Source organism: Echinops telfairi, unplaced genomic scaffold (assembly GCF_000313985.2).
Source record: "Echinops telfairi isolate 266 unplaced genomic scaffold, ASM31398v2 ScPeMD7_4;HRSCAF=17, whole genome shotgun sequence".
Taxonomy (NCBI): domain Eukaryota; kingdom Metazoa; phylum Chordata; class Mammalia; order Afrosoricida; family Tenrecidae; genus Echinops; species Echinops telfairi.
The window spans coordinates 9,570,975-9,584,730 of NW_022103900.1; the positions used below are offsets into that span (position 1 = coordinate 9,570,975).

Here is a 13,756-nt window from a genome sequence, read left to right on the forward strand (position 1 = left end):
AAAATTTTAGATCAATCAAGGATTTTAAGAATGCACAAGAAGGCCTCAAAGATGAGCCAAGAGAGAGAGAAGACAATCAAGCTGGGCAAATGAAAGTGTGGCTGAAACACAGAGACTCGTGGAAGAAGACCTTAGGTTCACAACCAGTGCAACAGCTACTGAAGTAGGGGTCTCACGTGGTTCAGTATTTTCAAGTCATTTTCCATTTTTAAGCTTGATGGGTGCCAAAAATGTTGCATCTGAGATTTCTACTAGACTTTTCAGTAAGACTAACGCTAAGGAAAGTGATTCCAGGAACAAATCATAATCAGGGATGAGTCCTGGGTCTACCCACATGGTCAATGTGATCCGGAGAACAAGGCCTGGCCAAACCTGGAGCTTCCGAAGAAATCTGGCCACTAGGACTCAATGCAGAGAACTTATGTCACAGAACTGTAGCCACTATTTTGTGGAATTCCAACAATTTAATATGATACTTTTTTTGAAAGACATGGAGAGATTATAGGGGCTTATTATTTAAACGTTTTCAGAAAAATTAAAATGGCATGGGTGAGAAAAAGGCGGAGGGACTTTTTCCCATTCTGATGATACACCTGCACGTTTTTCACAGTCATGAGGAGCTGTGCTACGAGAATTTCCTTGGAAAACTTTATTCCAGCTGATAGCTCCCTGCAGACATCTCTTTGATCCTAAAACTCAAAGAACGTTGAGAAGAAGCATGACTTGAAGCCCTGGAGGGGCCAAAACTTCCATTTGGAGGGCACTTTAATGGCCGAGCTCAGAAATCTTCAGGGAATGGTTTGAGGTGTGGTGCCCACCTTCTGAAGTACAGAGATGTGGATGGAGGGGATCTTGACAAAATATAGCTTCACATTTTGATATGCCTTTATTTAATGAGCATTTTTATGATTTTGAAACAATCTGCTTTTATTTCTTCTCGTAGGTCATCGCGATCAATCGTGCATGCACTGCCATGGGTACTAAAGGGTGTTAAATTATAACCAGTGTTACATAGAGCTCAGGTCAGGTAGAGCACTCTGGGTAAAATCTAATTTTAAAGCCAGATTTTTTAGTTCAACCCAGATTTTTTTAGTTCAACCCTCTTATTAATTGTATACTTTTTCCCCTCCATTTTATTTTGCCAGTGAAAAGGAGAAAGTAATAACATCTACTTCTTAGGAACTTTACATAGGAGACATTGAGGAGATAGTCTAACACAGAGTAAATGCTCAATCAATGATATTAGACTGAAGCAAACTCAAGATACATAAAAATTCCCCTGCCCCACCCTACCCCTGCCAAAGGATGTGATACCTAACAACTGACTATATCACAAAGTAAAGGTCTCCACTCACCAGGACCAAGATGGTATGTAGCTAAAGAAAGCAGAATCACTTCTAACCAGTGACTCTAAGCACAGCTCCATGGAAATGCTGACCTGAGCCCAAATCATCAATTACTGGTGGATTATGTATAGGTTGAAATAAACCTCACATGGGCAAATATCTAAAATTTGCATTTTAAGTGCAAGGCTTCAAAAATATTTATTAATAAATGGAAAAGACTCAGGGCAAGGAAAGCAATAGCTTAAGGCCAGGCTGGTAAAGCAAGCTACGTCTACTATGTGGAAGAGGATGGCTGCCGAGACAGGGTCATTTGACCAGCTCAAAAGAATAGATAGCCCATTGTATGCCTTTGATCAACAGTTTCTTGATGGTAATGATTGTGTTTCCCTTTATAGGTTTCTTTGGTTAGCTTAGTTGCCAATGCTCTTGGTTACTCAGAACTTGGTGCCATCAAATCCCTCCGGACACTCCGAGCTTTAAGACCTCTAAGAGCCTTATCCCGATTTGAAGGCATGAGGGTAAGATGAATAAAAGCACTTGGGTGATTGATGTTTAAAAAATACATCTATGTTTTTAAATTACATAATTTAAAAGCTGGGAGGAGCTATACACATCTGATTATTCTTTCATAGAGTTAGAAACTTTCATAGCAGGAATCATCAAGATCCTCACCTAGTGTCCAGAAATAAACGGATACTTATTTAAAGAGGTCCTACAAAACTGTGTCATGGCTGAGCCAGAACTAGCTTCCTTGCATCTTTCGATCAGTGTCCAAGGATGTCTCCACATCCTCTAAACGCATGTTTTCCATTGAGTCTCAGGGAGCTTTCTCTTCCCCAGAGTTCCGGTTTGCCTGTTTTGCTGTTAACAAAAATTAGACTTCTGCTCCATAGTTTTCCCGGTTGACTGAGACCCTACTCAGAATGATCAATGGCAGTCAGAGTCAAGCACCATGCCAGTTGTTGGTCACAGACTAGAGGAGATTGGGCCTCCCTTATTACTCTTGGCTCTTGGCAAGAAGAGACCCATAGTTAGGTGTTTAATGACTACCTAACAGCACTTAACACTCTAGCCACTACTCACTGCATTAGGATGCAGATCAAATATGTGTGAACTGTTATTCCAATTGACAGAGTTGCCCCATGGGACTATAGTCCTAAGATTGCAAAGCCCCAAATATCAACCTAGGAAGATGGACATGATCCATAGTTATATCTTCAATGAGCATATGTGCCTTCAACCATATATACTTGTATTTACATGAAAATGTAGCCATTTTGGTTCTTACCTATGTATATTCCTACATCTGTTGTACACCAATTTACCTGTACCAACCCATATGTGCTCACACACTCATTGTCACTTTTGGGGTGCTGTGTTCGCTACATCTAAATGCAGTGTTGCTTTTGCCATCACCGAAAACCACACGTGTCTGTGGTCTAAAACACATTTCCCCTCCCCCGGGGAACTGGCCTTGAACACTTGTCTTTAGATGTTTGGCGTGTTTCCCTATGTGCAACACTTCTTGAATTAATATCAGTAATACACATAACCACTATATAAGAAGATAGCCTTAAATTGTAGCCTCAGACAAACCTATACAGTCTAGGTCAAATAGAGGGTTAGGATAATTGCCTCGGCACGCGCTGAGGTCTGCTTTGCCTCGCTAACTGTCTTTACACTGAGCATTCCGAATGAGTTTCACTTTTTCCATCGGGTTGGTTCTGTCCTCAACAGCACTCATCCTTAGCGTATATTTTACGTGTCTAAATAAAACACACACTTCTATAGCTGCAAGCCCACTTGTCAAGCCCCTCAAAATGCTAGTTACCACGAAGACCAGCTTTGTTTATTCCAGCTCGCACGTGCGTATGGTTATTGAATTCCTTCTAGGTCAAAAGGCCTTTATGGTAGGAGGTGGTTTGTTTGGGCGATAGTGCACTGCAGCCTTCATTTCAAATTTCACTTATCAAAGCAAAGAAAGCCACTTTTAGCCTTCCTAGGAGCATTGTAAGAACCTACTTTCTTTCACACTTTAATTTAATTTCCATTACTGCTCACTAAAGAGTGACAAAGCCAGGTAAAACCCATAAATGCCTTGTACAACTTCAAGTGCTTTTCACACCAACCTTTTAAAATTACTTACATTACTCAAGCTTTCTGGTTGCATTGTTTTCTATTTATAATGCTCTCTTGTGAGGAGACAGACAGTGTAAAGAAATGAAATATTTCCACATTTGTTCAGATCTGAAAAGGTTCTCCATTGTGCCAAGTCAAAGGAGTTATTTGGCAGAATTTTAAAATCCTTCTGGAAAAAATATGCTAAATGGCATGTGTACTTGGAAAATAAAATAGCTCATGGATATTATCTGAGGCAAATTTAAGTTGGAACCAAATGGCAAGTGTGATATATGGGACTTCATAATTTTTTTTAAGATAATGGAGCACAGGGAATGTTTAGAACTTGGATTTCAAGTTTGACCTGTCAATTTAAAATTCTTTGTATCAATTTCTAAATGTTACCATATTTTAACATAATAATTTGATTTAATACCATTCCTAAACAAAGTAGTCTGATATTCTAGATTAAAGTAAGGAAGAAAAGGTAGTTTCCACTTCTGAGAGATTTCAAAACACATCTTGATCTTTCTGAACCTCACAAAATAGAAAGTGACTGAATTTTCTCTTCACGAAATAAGTCAACCTGGGTTGGGTAAAGTATTATATGATTGTATGCCCCCAAAATGAATTTTAAGTTATAGTGTATTAATAAAGAAACATAGTCAATACTTCTGTGTCAAAGAAAAATTTAACTTCATTACCTAATTTAATATACTCTTTTACTTGAATTAGTTTTTTATTTTTTATTTGGATTTGTACATTTCTGATCTTAGTCCACATAGACATAAAAAGTTCATCTGAAGATACACTTTAATCCGTTCTTACACTTAATTTTTATACATTTTAATACTTCATTTTAAAGAATTCGTTTCATCGGTATTTCAAATGATCATTTCTTACAATTCAAATATATTGCTTAATGAGGGTCAGTTCTTCTGTTGATGTCTAACAAGTCCCCCACCCCAGTACACAAACATTTTCTGACTCCATCTTACTCATCAGGTTTTGTTGACTTCTTGTCACACTGTGGCATTTCTTGCTTTCAGTAAACACGTCAGTCCTTTAGTTGTGTCCCTCTGCATTCCCTCATCAAGTGGGAATTAGAAAACATCCAAAGAAATACCGCTTCCACCTAGATTTTATTTCACGTAGTTCAAACCCATTTTAGTACTGAGTAATTAAGTGCAAAGAATCGTTTCCTTCTGACCGACCGGGGTGTAAACTGCCGGATTCTGTTTCCTCCTGAAGGTGGTTGTGAATGCCCTTGTTGGAGCAATTCCATCGATCATGAACGTGCTCTTGGTGTGTCTCATCTTCTGGCTGATCTTCAGCATCATGGGTGTGAATCTGTTTGCTGGCAAGTTCTACCACTGTGTGAACATGACAACGGGCGACGTGTTTGACGCTCGGGAAGTCAACAATCTGAGCGACTGTCAGGCTCTTGGCCAGCAGGCTCGGTGGAAAAATGTGAAGGTGAACTTTGACAACGTTGGCGCCGGTTACCTTGCGTTGCTGCAAGTGGTAAGTGACCACTGTGGGCATTGTGACATTTTCAAACTAGTTCAAGTAAGATCATTTGATTATTTGAATTAGTATTTGAAAGTAGAGAAGTGGTTTATGATAAAAGCTAGGTGCCAGAATTTATTCTGACCCTTAATAACCCCAAGTGTGTCAGAGTAGAACTGCGTTCAATAGGAATTTGCTATTGAACCAGTGGCTGGTATCCAGGATTATAATGTCCAATCTTTCTTCCAAGGTGTCACTAAGTGGACTTGGCTTCTAACCTTTCACGTAACAACTACACTGATTAACCATTTGCACCACACAGTTTTTGACAATTCATATATACTTCAACTTACTTGACTGTAAAGATGTTGCATAGTAATATCAGACTGCATTTACTTGAAATAGTTTACATGTGATTTTATACATCTGCTTTTTTTGCTTGATTCGTTATATTATTGAAACTTACTGACCACTATTATCCTTTTTAGCTATCTGACACCATCATTGTCAAAGTAGCCATTTTACATATTGAAATAATAGTGTAAATATTGTACTGATGAAGGATCCTTTATAATACCGATGTCTAAAGAGCATGACTCTGCTGTATGTGTGGAAGTTTATATCTTAATGACTAGGTTTTAAAATGTGTAATCGTTAATAATTAGAGCCCAATTGAATTTTGTTCACACAAAAACATAATTTTGAATCATAGAGTTCTATGAGCATGAGATATTTGAAACCAAGGTGGGAGTGTCAAGAATCAGTCCTCTACCATAAGGCTTATTAAACTGTAGTGTAGAAAGAATATAATCTCTTTCCAGCAAAACAAAGGAAATGCAGGTCCTTACTAGAAATAAAAATCTAGTGCCCCAACAGAATCTCAAAATAGTACAAAAATATAATCCGCAACACCAAATATTCATCTGGTAAAATGCTGTCTTTTCAGAGGAGGGTTTTATGCTTAATTCAAATGTGTGTTATTTATAGGCCACATTTAAAGGCTGGATGGATATTATGTATGCAGCTGTTGATTCACGAGATGTAAGTATCATTTAAAAATACTTCTGATAGCTACTAGAATTTTCAATTGTGTTCATTTAGCTGAGAGTTCCAGAATTTTCTATTAGAGGAAAATTATTTCTCTTATCTCTGCATATAAAAATAAAAATGATCATTTTCAATCAATACACTTTAATTTTCATGATACTTTGCTAACACATGTCTAATAGATAATACTTAATATTCCATATGGAAGACAGCACAGACAAGACTCTTCAGTGCGGGATGATGTGCAGGAGAACCGTGTTTCTGCCTGTCACTGGAGGGTCTGACAAGCCAGTGGCTATGGTGTGGTTTCCAAGCGTATCATGATATGGGAAAGCAACCAGGTTCGGGGAAGATTTGATTTGAAAGGTGGAAATAAAAAGAATTCCTCAGAATATACTGGTCTATACTCTTAGAAATTTATGTTCTTTTACCAAAACACAGTATTTCCAAACCCAATTATAAAGAGAAAAAAAAAAGACAGATTGCCTCCAAATGTTTTACCTTGTTGATATCATTGTTATATCCTCTAAAGAATATCTAACAGGTCTTACATGTAAGAACAAGAGAAAAACACATTTAAGAACAATCATAAAATGTAAATTGCCATTATACCAGAATGTGGTAGCTAGAGGGAAAAAAAAAAAAAACTTTTTGCAGATTTTCCAAGGCAAAACAAAAGTTCTTGCAATGCTTGTGAGATTATAACACTTTCCTAAATATTCATTGTATTTTGTTTACTATTTTAAAGCATATTTTAACGTTCTTTAGGTTAAGCTTCAGCCTGTCTATGAAGAGAACCTGTACATGTATTTGTACTTTGTCATCTTCATCATCTTTGGGTCATTCTTCACTCTGAATCTCTTCATTGGTGTCATCATTGATAACTTCAACCAACAGAAGAAGAAGATAAGTATTCCTCAACTCTCGGCCTTCTCTACCGGGAGTCTGCCTGTTACACAGCAAATACTGAGCCAGCCCCGGAGAGTCGGGGCAGTCGGACCATGTTCACGTTATTGTGCAGCTGACTGCGCGGTTACTCACCACAGGACATTCCCCTCACTACTCTGGCCCTTCTCCAGGTCCATCCTCTGCATAGATGCGACCGTATTTTTTTCTGATTCATAAATCTGATACATTATTTTGTTACCACTGCTTTGAAACATCCAGTACTTTGTAACTCAGCTTGTGGAGAGAGATTTTCAAGCACCACCTGGACTCTCTGTTCGGGCTTACCCTGCTCCCACATATCACTTTCTCCGTACGGGAGTATACTTCCCCATTCACAAGCACACTCCACCCACCGAACTAGGCCCCCACCCCACGGTCACCTGCTATGTACGCTATGTTCTGACTATATTAGTTGTTCTCTTCTTTCCTGAACAAGCCATGCTCTTATTCAAAATGACTTTGCATGTGATCATTTATCTTCCTGAAATGCTATGCCTACCAAGCCCTAATTGTCCTTTAAGGTCTGGCTTCAATGTACCTTCCTTTGTAAAGCTCATCTCTGACTCAGAGTTCACTGTTGCAGCTACAGTGCGGTTTTGTGGATACTCTTTGTATTTGTCAGTTTCCTTCCCGACTGAGACCCCGAATGCTATGTCTTTTTGTATTTCTATGTAATGCTTACATACATTGTCTAGCACAAAGGAACTGGTCAAAAACAAATGAATTTAAATTATGTTTTTGAATTTCTTATAGTCCAAGAATTTGGGACCCCTAATCCTCCTTCTAACCATTAGAAAAAAATCAAACTAAGAACCTCTGCTACTCAGAATTTATTATGGAGTTTGAATATTTTAAAGTATTCATAATTTCACTTAAATAGAAAAAGGGAAATATTCATAAAGCAGTGTTATAGCAACATAAAAATTGAGAAATGATAAAAGGAAAAAAAACAAATATTTTAATATTTTTATTAAAAGTACTATTGTAAAACATATTGGGATTTTAACCAGTTTTCTACTGTGTCTTTACTTTGGAGGTCAAGACATCTTTATGACAGAGGAACAGAAAAAATATTACAATGCCATGAAGAAACTTGGGTCCAAGAAACCTCAGAAACCCATACCTCGGCCAGCAGTAAGAATTTCTCAACTTCTGTAAAATTCCAGCACCTTATTTCTATGTTATCAACTTATGAATCAAAAATATGTTCGGTAATATCACCAATATAGTCCATACTATGTAACACAAGCCACAACTGCTAATAAGTAAGTTGTTAAAAAGGAAATCATATTAAGTGTATTTTCTACAATATGAAAAAAAACATGCCTATAGCTTAAAACAGACAGATTTAACGGGTATTAACTTAAAAATCTACTCTCATTTTTCTTTATGGTTTGTTGAATCTTCAAGCCTGGTTCCAAATGACCACTTCCCAAAGAAGTCTCACTTTTCTTCAACCTGCTTTCAGCACCCGCCTGAATCTGGCTCCTCTGACTGTGTTGTATGGCATTTGGTTTTCCTTCTACAGAGATGGACATTTTCATCCCTGTGGGTCTCCCTCTTTCCTGTTCGTTTTGTTCACTTCTACGACAAGCGTTCACTCCAATGACAAAACAACAGAAGAAAGATGAAGCTTTCTACTCTTGTAAATAATTAGTCTGAAACCCACAGGGGCAGTTCTCCTCTGTCCTATGGGTCCGTTATAACTCAAGGACAGGGGTTGGGGTACGACTAAAAAGTATCCACAATGTTTGAGAATACAAAGAGTGTTATCAAATAGCTCATTTGTTCACCAAATACTCTAAAAGAGGAAACTTCTTATTGGAGTGTGCATTCTATACAGCTTCATAAAAATGGAAAGGCATGTTAACGGCATCGCCTGTTCACTGTGCTGGTTTCTAATTCATCTATTTTTTTAAGATGGATAGGGAACCAGAAAACTGAGGCCCAAATTAGAGAAGTGTCTTACTCAAAGTCTCAGAGCCCCTAATTCCATAACTAGACTTGAGATCTTAGGAACGCTATGAATGCCTTCAATTTTCATATGTTAAAAATTAGTTGCAGCTAAGGTGTGGTGACAACCACCACATGGTTCCACTGGGGCTCTGGTTGTATAGTGGGTACACATTGGGCTGTGAGCTGCATGGTCGGAAGCTCAAAACCACCAGAAGCTCCATGAGAGAAAGACTGGGCTTTCTGCTCCCTTAAACAGTTACAGAAACCCACAGGGGGGTGCTATGATTCAGCACTGACTCACAGTTTAGAGGGTGTGGTAATATGGGATGGTGCACAAAGGTCCTGACTATCACTTCCATATTATAGTTCAAACAAGAAAGGTTGTGCTGTTCATGTTTGAGGGGTTTGGGGGAGCCAATTAAATTTTATTTTATATGAAATTATTAAAACTTTCTTTTAGTAAAAATTATACTCAACAGTAATATGGACATAGGAATAATTTAAAGCATGAGGTTCAGTGTTAAAGCTTGAGGTTCAATGCTAAAACAAAGAAAACATTTAAAACAGCACATATATTTTTGTTGAAGCGGAGATTCCGAAGGCAAGATGAAAGGGTAAATAGATACATTTAAAACATTAGCACAGAGAAGAGATAGAATGAAATTGAAAAGAGACTAACCTATCTGGAAGGTAAATTTCTAAAATACTGATAATTAAATTGAGGTATACATACATTCTAAAAGTATGTCTATATCAACTTATTTTATAGATAAGTGCTCATTATTGATTGTCATTTTAAAAATTATAATACTTATTGAATCAAGCAGAGTCCATACAAATTATCAACCCAATTGCCACCAATTTATGTCTTAACTCTTGTTTTCTCTTCCTATGGGACTTAAATGAACCAAATTTGTTCTGTTCTTGTCATGATTAGTTGTTATTGTTATTTTTAAAAGCCAGGACAAAAAGAGAACACACAAAAATGTTTGTGCAAATGAGAAGGATATGTATATTAAAGTGAGTTGTGGAAAGACTTTAATCATATTACTGGATCATTATTTTTGAAATATATTATATTTTTAATAAACATAATGAACCTTTCATGCCCTCCTTCTCTCCTTCTCCTTCTCTCGCTTTCTAGAATAAATTCCAAGGAATGGTGTTCGATTTCGTAACGAGACAAGTCTTTGATATCAGCATCATGATCCTCATCTGCCTCAACATGGTCACCATGATGGTGGAAACAGATGACCAGAGTAAATACATGACTATCGTTTTGTCTCGAATCAACCTTGTGTTCATTGTGCTGTTCACTGGAGAATTCGTGCTGAAGCTCGTCTCCCTCCGATACTATTACTTCACTATAGGCTGGAACATCTTTGACTTTGTGGTGGTGATTCTCTCCATTGTGGGTAAGAACGCTTTCCTTACACCGAGGTACAGCATAGGGCAATGGCTCCCCAAAGCCCGATCGCTGTGCTGCATGGGCATTAGGCCTTCGGATCATAGTATGTATAGGACTGAAGTTTAGTCCTCATGTCTTTTTATAAAAACTCTAAAACCTGGGTTTACAGACAAAATTTTACTTGACTGAAACTACACCACGAATATTGGCCACAATGAATGGATGAACAAGAATCAGACCCATTAGATGCACTCATGCTTCTAAGGAAAGTAACACACAGGTGAAAGGTGGAGGCAGATATCAAATTTTTTAACTTAATTATTGTAAAAATTTGGCAACACAAACTATAATGTTCAGTAACAAATGTATTGATTCCATTAGCCTTGCAAAGATAAAGATAAAGGCTTAAGGATATTCAGAGTTTACCTGTTCTATTTTTTCCACAGGTATGTTTCTGGCTGAAATGATAGAAAAATATTTTGTGTCCCCTACCCTGTTCCGAGTGATCCGCCTCGCCAGGATCGGCCGAATCCTGCGTCTGATCAAAGGGGCCAAGGGGATCCGCACCCTGCTCTTCGCTTTGATGATGTCCCTTCCCGCGCTGTTTAACATCGGCCTCCTGCTCTTCCTGGTCATGTTCATCTATGCCATCTTTGGGATGTCCAACTTTGCCTATGTTAAAAAGGAGGCTGGGATTGATGACATGTTCAACTTTGAGACCTTTGGCAACAGCATGATCTGCCTCTTCCAAATCACCACCTCTGCTGGCTGGGATGGCTTGCTGGCACCCATCCTCAATAGTGCACCCCCAGACTGTGACCCCGACACAATTCACCCCGGGAGCTCAGTGAAGGGAGACTGCGGCAACCCATCGGTGGGGATTTTCTTCTTCGTCAGCTACATCATCATCTCCTTCCTGGTGGTGGTGAACATGTACATCGCTGTCATCCTGGAGAACTTCAGCGTGGCCACGGAGGAGAGTGCAGAGCCCCTGAGCGAGGACGACTTCGAGATGTTCTACGAGGTTTGGGAGAAGTTTGATCCTGACGCCACCCAGTTTATCGAGTTTGTCAAACTCTCAGATTTTGCGGCTGCCCTGGACCCGCCTCTTCTCATCGCCAAACCCAACAAAGTCCAGCTCATCGCCATGGACCTGCCCATGGTCAGCGGGGACCGGATCCACTGCCTCGACATCCTGTTTGCCTTCACAAAGCGGGTTCTGGGGGAGAGCGGGGAGATGGATGCCCTTCGGATACAGATGGAAGATCGCTTCATGGCATCGAATCCCTCCAAAGTCTCCTACGAGCCCATCACCACCACTCTGAAACGGAAACAAGAGGAGGTGTCTGCTTCTATCATTCAGCGTAATTTCAGATGTTATCTTTTAAAGCAAAGGTTAAAAACGGTATCGAGGGAATATAACAAAGAGGCGATCAAAGGGAGGATTGACTTACCTATAAAAGAAGACATGATTATTGACAAATTAAATGGGAATTCCACCCCAGAAAAAACAGATGGAAGTCCTTCTACCACCTCCCCACCTTCCTATGACAGTGTAACAAAGCCAGACAAAGAAAAGTTTGAGAAAGACAAAGCTGAAAAGGAAAGCAAAGGAAAAGGGGTTCAAGAAAATTAAAAGTAAAAAAAAAAAAGAAATCATTATCTTTGTGATCAATTGTTTACAGCCTATGAAGGTAAAGCTTATGTGTCAACTGGACTAGGGAGATCTATGCCAAGAGGCGATCTTTGCCAAACTGACTGTTTCAACAAATACTAATGGTCAGTGCCTATAACACAGCAGTGGCCTCTGTCACTGCCTCTCTGTGAGACAGGGTATCAACAAGGACAAGAGGTTGCTCTTTTCACTACCAGATGACACTGCTGAGGAGAAGCTCCATGGCTACCTAGACTGTAGGGATAGTTGTGCAAAGCGATCATTAACCACACCATACACCTTTAGGACATTACTCGCATCGCTCTATTTTTAACTTCCATATCTGCCATATTTTTACAAAATTTATTCCGGGGGATTTTCCTCATTCCTAATTCATAGGTTGTACATGACACTCTGCTGTTATTTTTGTAAGCGAGGTTTAAGTTGGGGAAAGTGCTTAAGAAGCCTATTTTCCTCTTCCACAATCCACTCTTTTGCTTGAACAATGAAATGTTGCTCATCAGCAGGAAAAAATTCTAACATCAACACCATTTCTTCCACTCTCCTGACAGCTCTAATTTTGAAACTGTTTTACTCTGTTATGTTTGTTTATATCTGAACAGTTATGTGCCTGTAAAGTCTCCTCTAATTTTTAAAGATTATTTTTATGCAAAGTATTCTGTTTCAGCAAGTGCAAATTTTATTCTAAGTTCCAGAGCTCTATATTTAATTTTGGTTAAATGCTTTTCAAAATGTAATTTAATAAATCTGTTCTAGAAAAGTATCTAAAGTATGGCTTCAGAATAGTTGTTCCACTTCTGCTGCACCATTGCTTTGCCATTTTCTGCTCTTAGCAAAGCTGACATTCATGTCAATTAAACACCCTTTATGTAAATATGTAGTTATTTTATCCTGTGGTGCATGTTTGGACAAATGTCATATATATATATGTGTATATATATATATATGACAGGCATATATATACATATATATGTATATCCTGATAAACAACTTCTAGTAAATCAAATATGTACCACAGTATGTGTGTTTTGCAAGCTTCCAACAGAGATGTATTCTGTACCATTCATTAAACATAAATAGTTTGAAGGCTATCACGAATGCATGTTACTATTGCTATGCTGCTCTCTTTTATTCAGTCCGTTCTTCAGGAGTCTTGGTTAGAGGAAGTCACACATTGGTAGTAGAGTGAATTCAAATGGTCAACCAGCTCTTAGTCTACTCTGTCAAGCAGAATAGTTTAATGTTATTTAAACACACCTTAATTTTGCATTTTTAATGCAACTTAACTATCATATGGTGTCTCTATAAATTTCAAGGTAACACACTGCATACTGCCTATTGTCAAAACCTACACTTCATATTTTACTAAGACTACATAAAAAATGTTTAAATATAAATAATGTAAAAATATAATCAATTTTATTTGTCAGCATTTTGTACATAAGAAAATTATTTTCAGGTTGATGACTTGGCAATTTATTTTACTTTATGCTTTTGCTTTTTTTTTTAATCACAAGTCCAGATTTTTGAATCCATAAGAATTTTCAATGGATAATTTCCTATAATAACAGTTAGACAATGCATTTTGTGGATTTCTTTGAATATATTTTCTACCAATCCAATGAGATAAATTTTCAAAATTTACACCTACATTATTTTCTACCAACTATGGTGACCTAAAATGTAACTCTTTATTCATGAAGGTTTTGGATTTTGTTGTTGTTGTTTTTTTAACTTAACTTTTGTAGT

At 38.0% G+C, this 13,756-nt stretch overlaps 1 protein-coding gene across 2 annotated transcripts in view; it reads left to right on the forward strand.

Annotated features, from left to right (window-relative positions):
* Positions 1 to 13,431, forward strand: part of SCN3A (sodium voltage-gated channel alpha subunit 3) — a 127,337-nt gene extending 113,906 nt beyond the window's left edge. For both annotated transcript variants that reach the window (XM_045298937.1, XM_045298936.1), the window contains 7 exons: positions 1,742 to 1,864; positions 4,716 to 4,988; positions 5,961 to 6,014; positions 6,789 to 6,926; positions 7,998 to 8,102; positions 10,069 to 10,339; positions 10,779 to 13,431. In XM_045298937.1, coding sequence (XP_045154872.1) covers positions 1,742 to 1,864; positions 4,716 to 4,988; positions 5,961 to 6,014; positions 6,789 to 6,926; positions 7,998 to 8,102; positions 10,069 to 10,339; positions 10,779 to 11,968 — 2,154 coding nt within the window. In that variant the 3' untranslated portion in view covers positions 11,969 to 13,431. The remainder of the gene's footprint in view (positions 1 to 1,741; positions 1,865 to 4,715; positions 4,989 to 5,960; positions 6,015 to 6,788; positions 6,927 to 7,997; positions 8,103 to 10,068; positions 10,340 to 10,778) is intronic.
* The last annotated feature ends 325 nt before the right edge of the window (positions 13,432 to 13,756 follow it).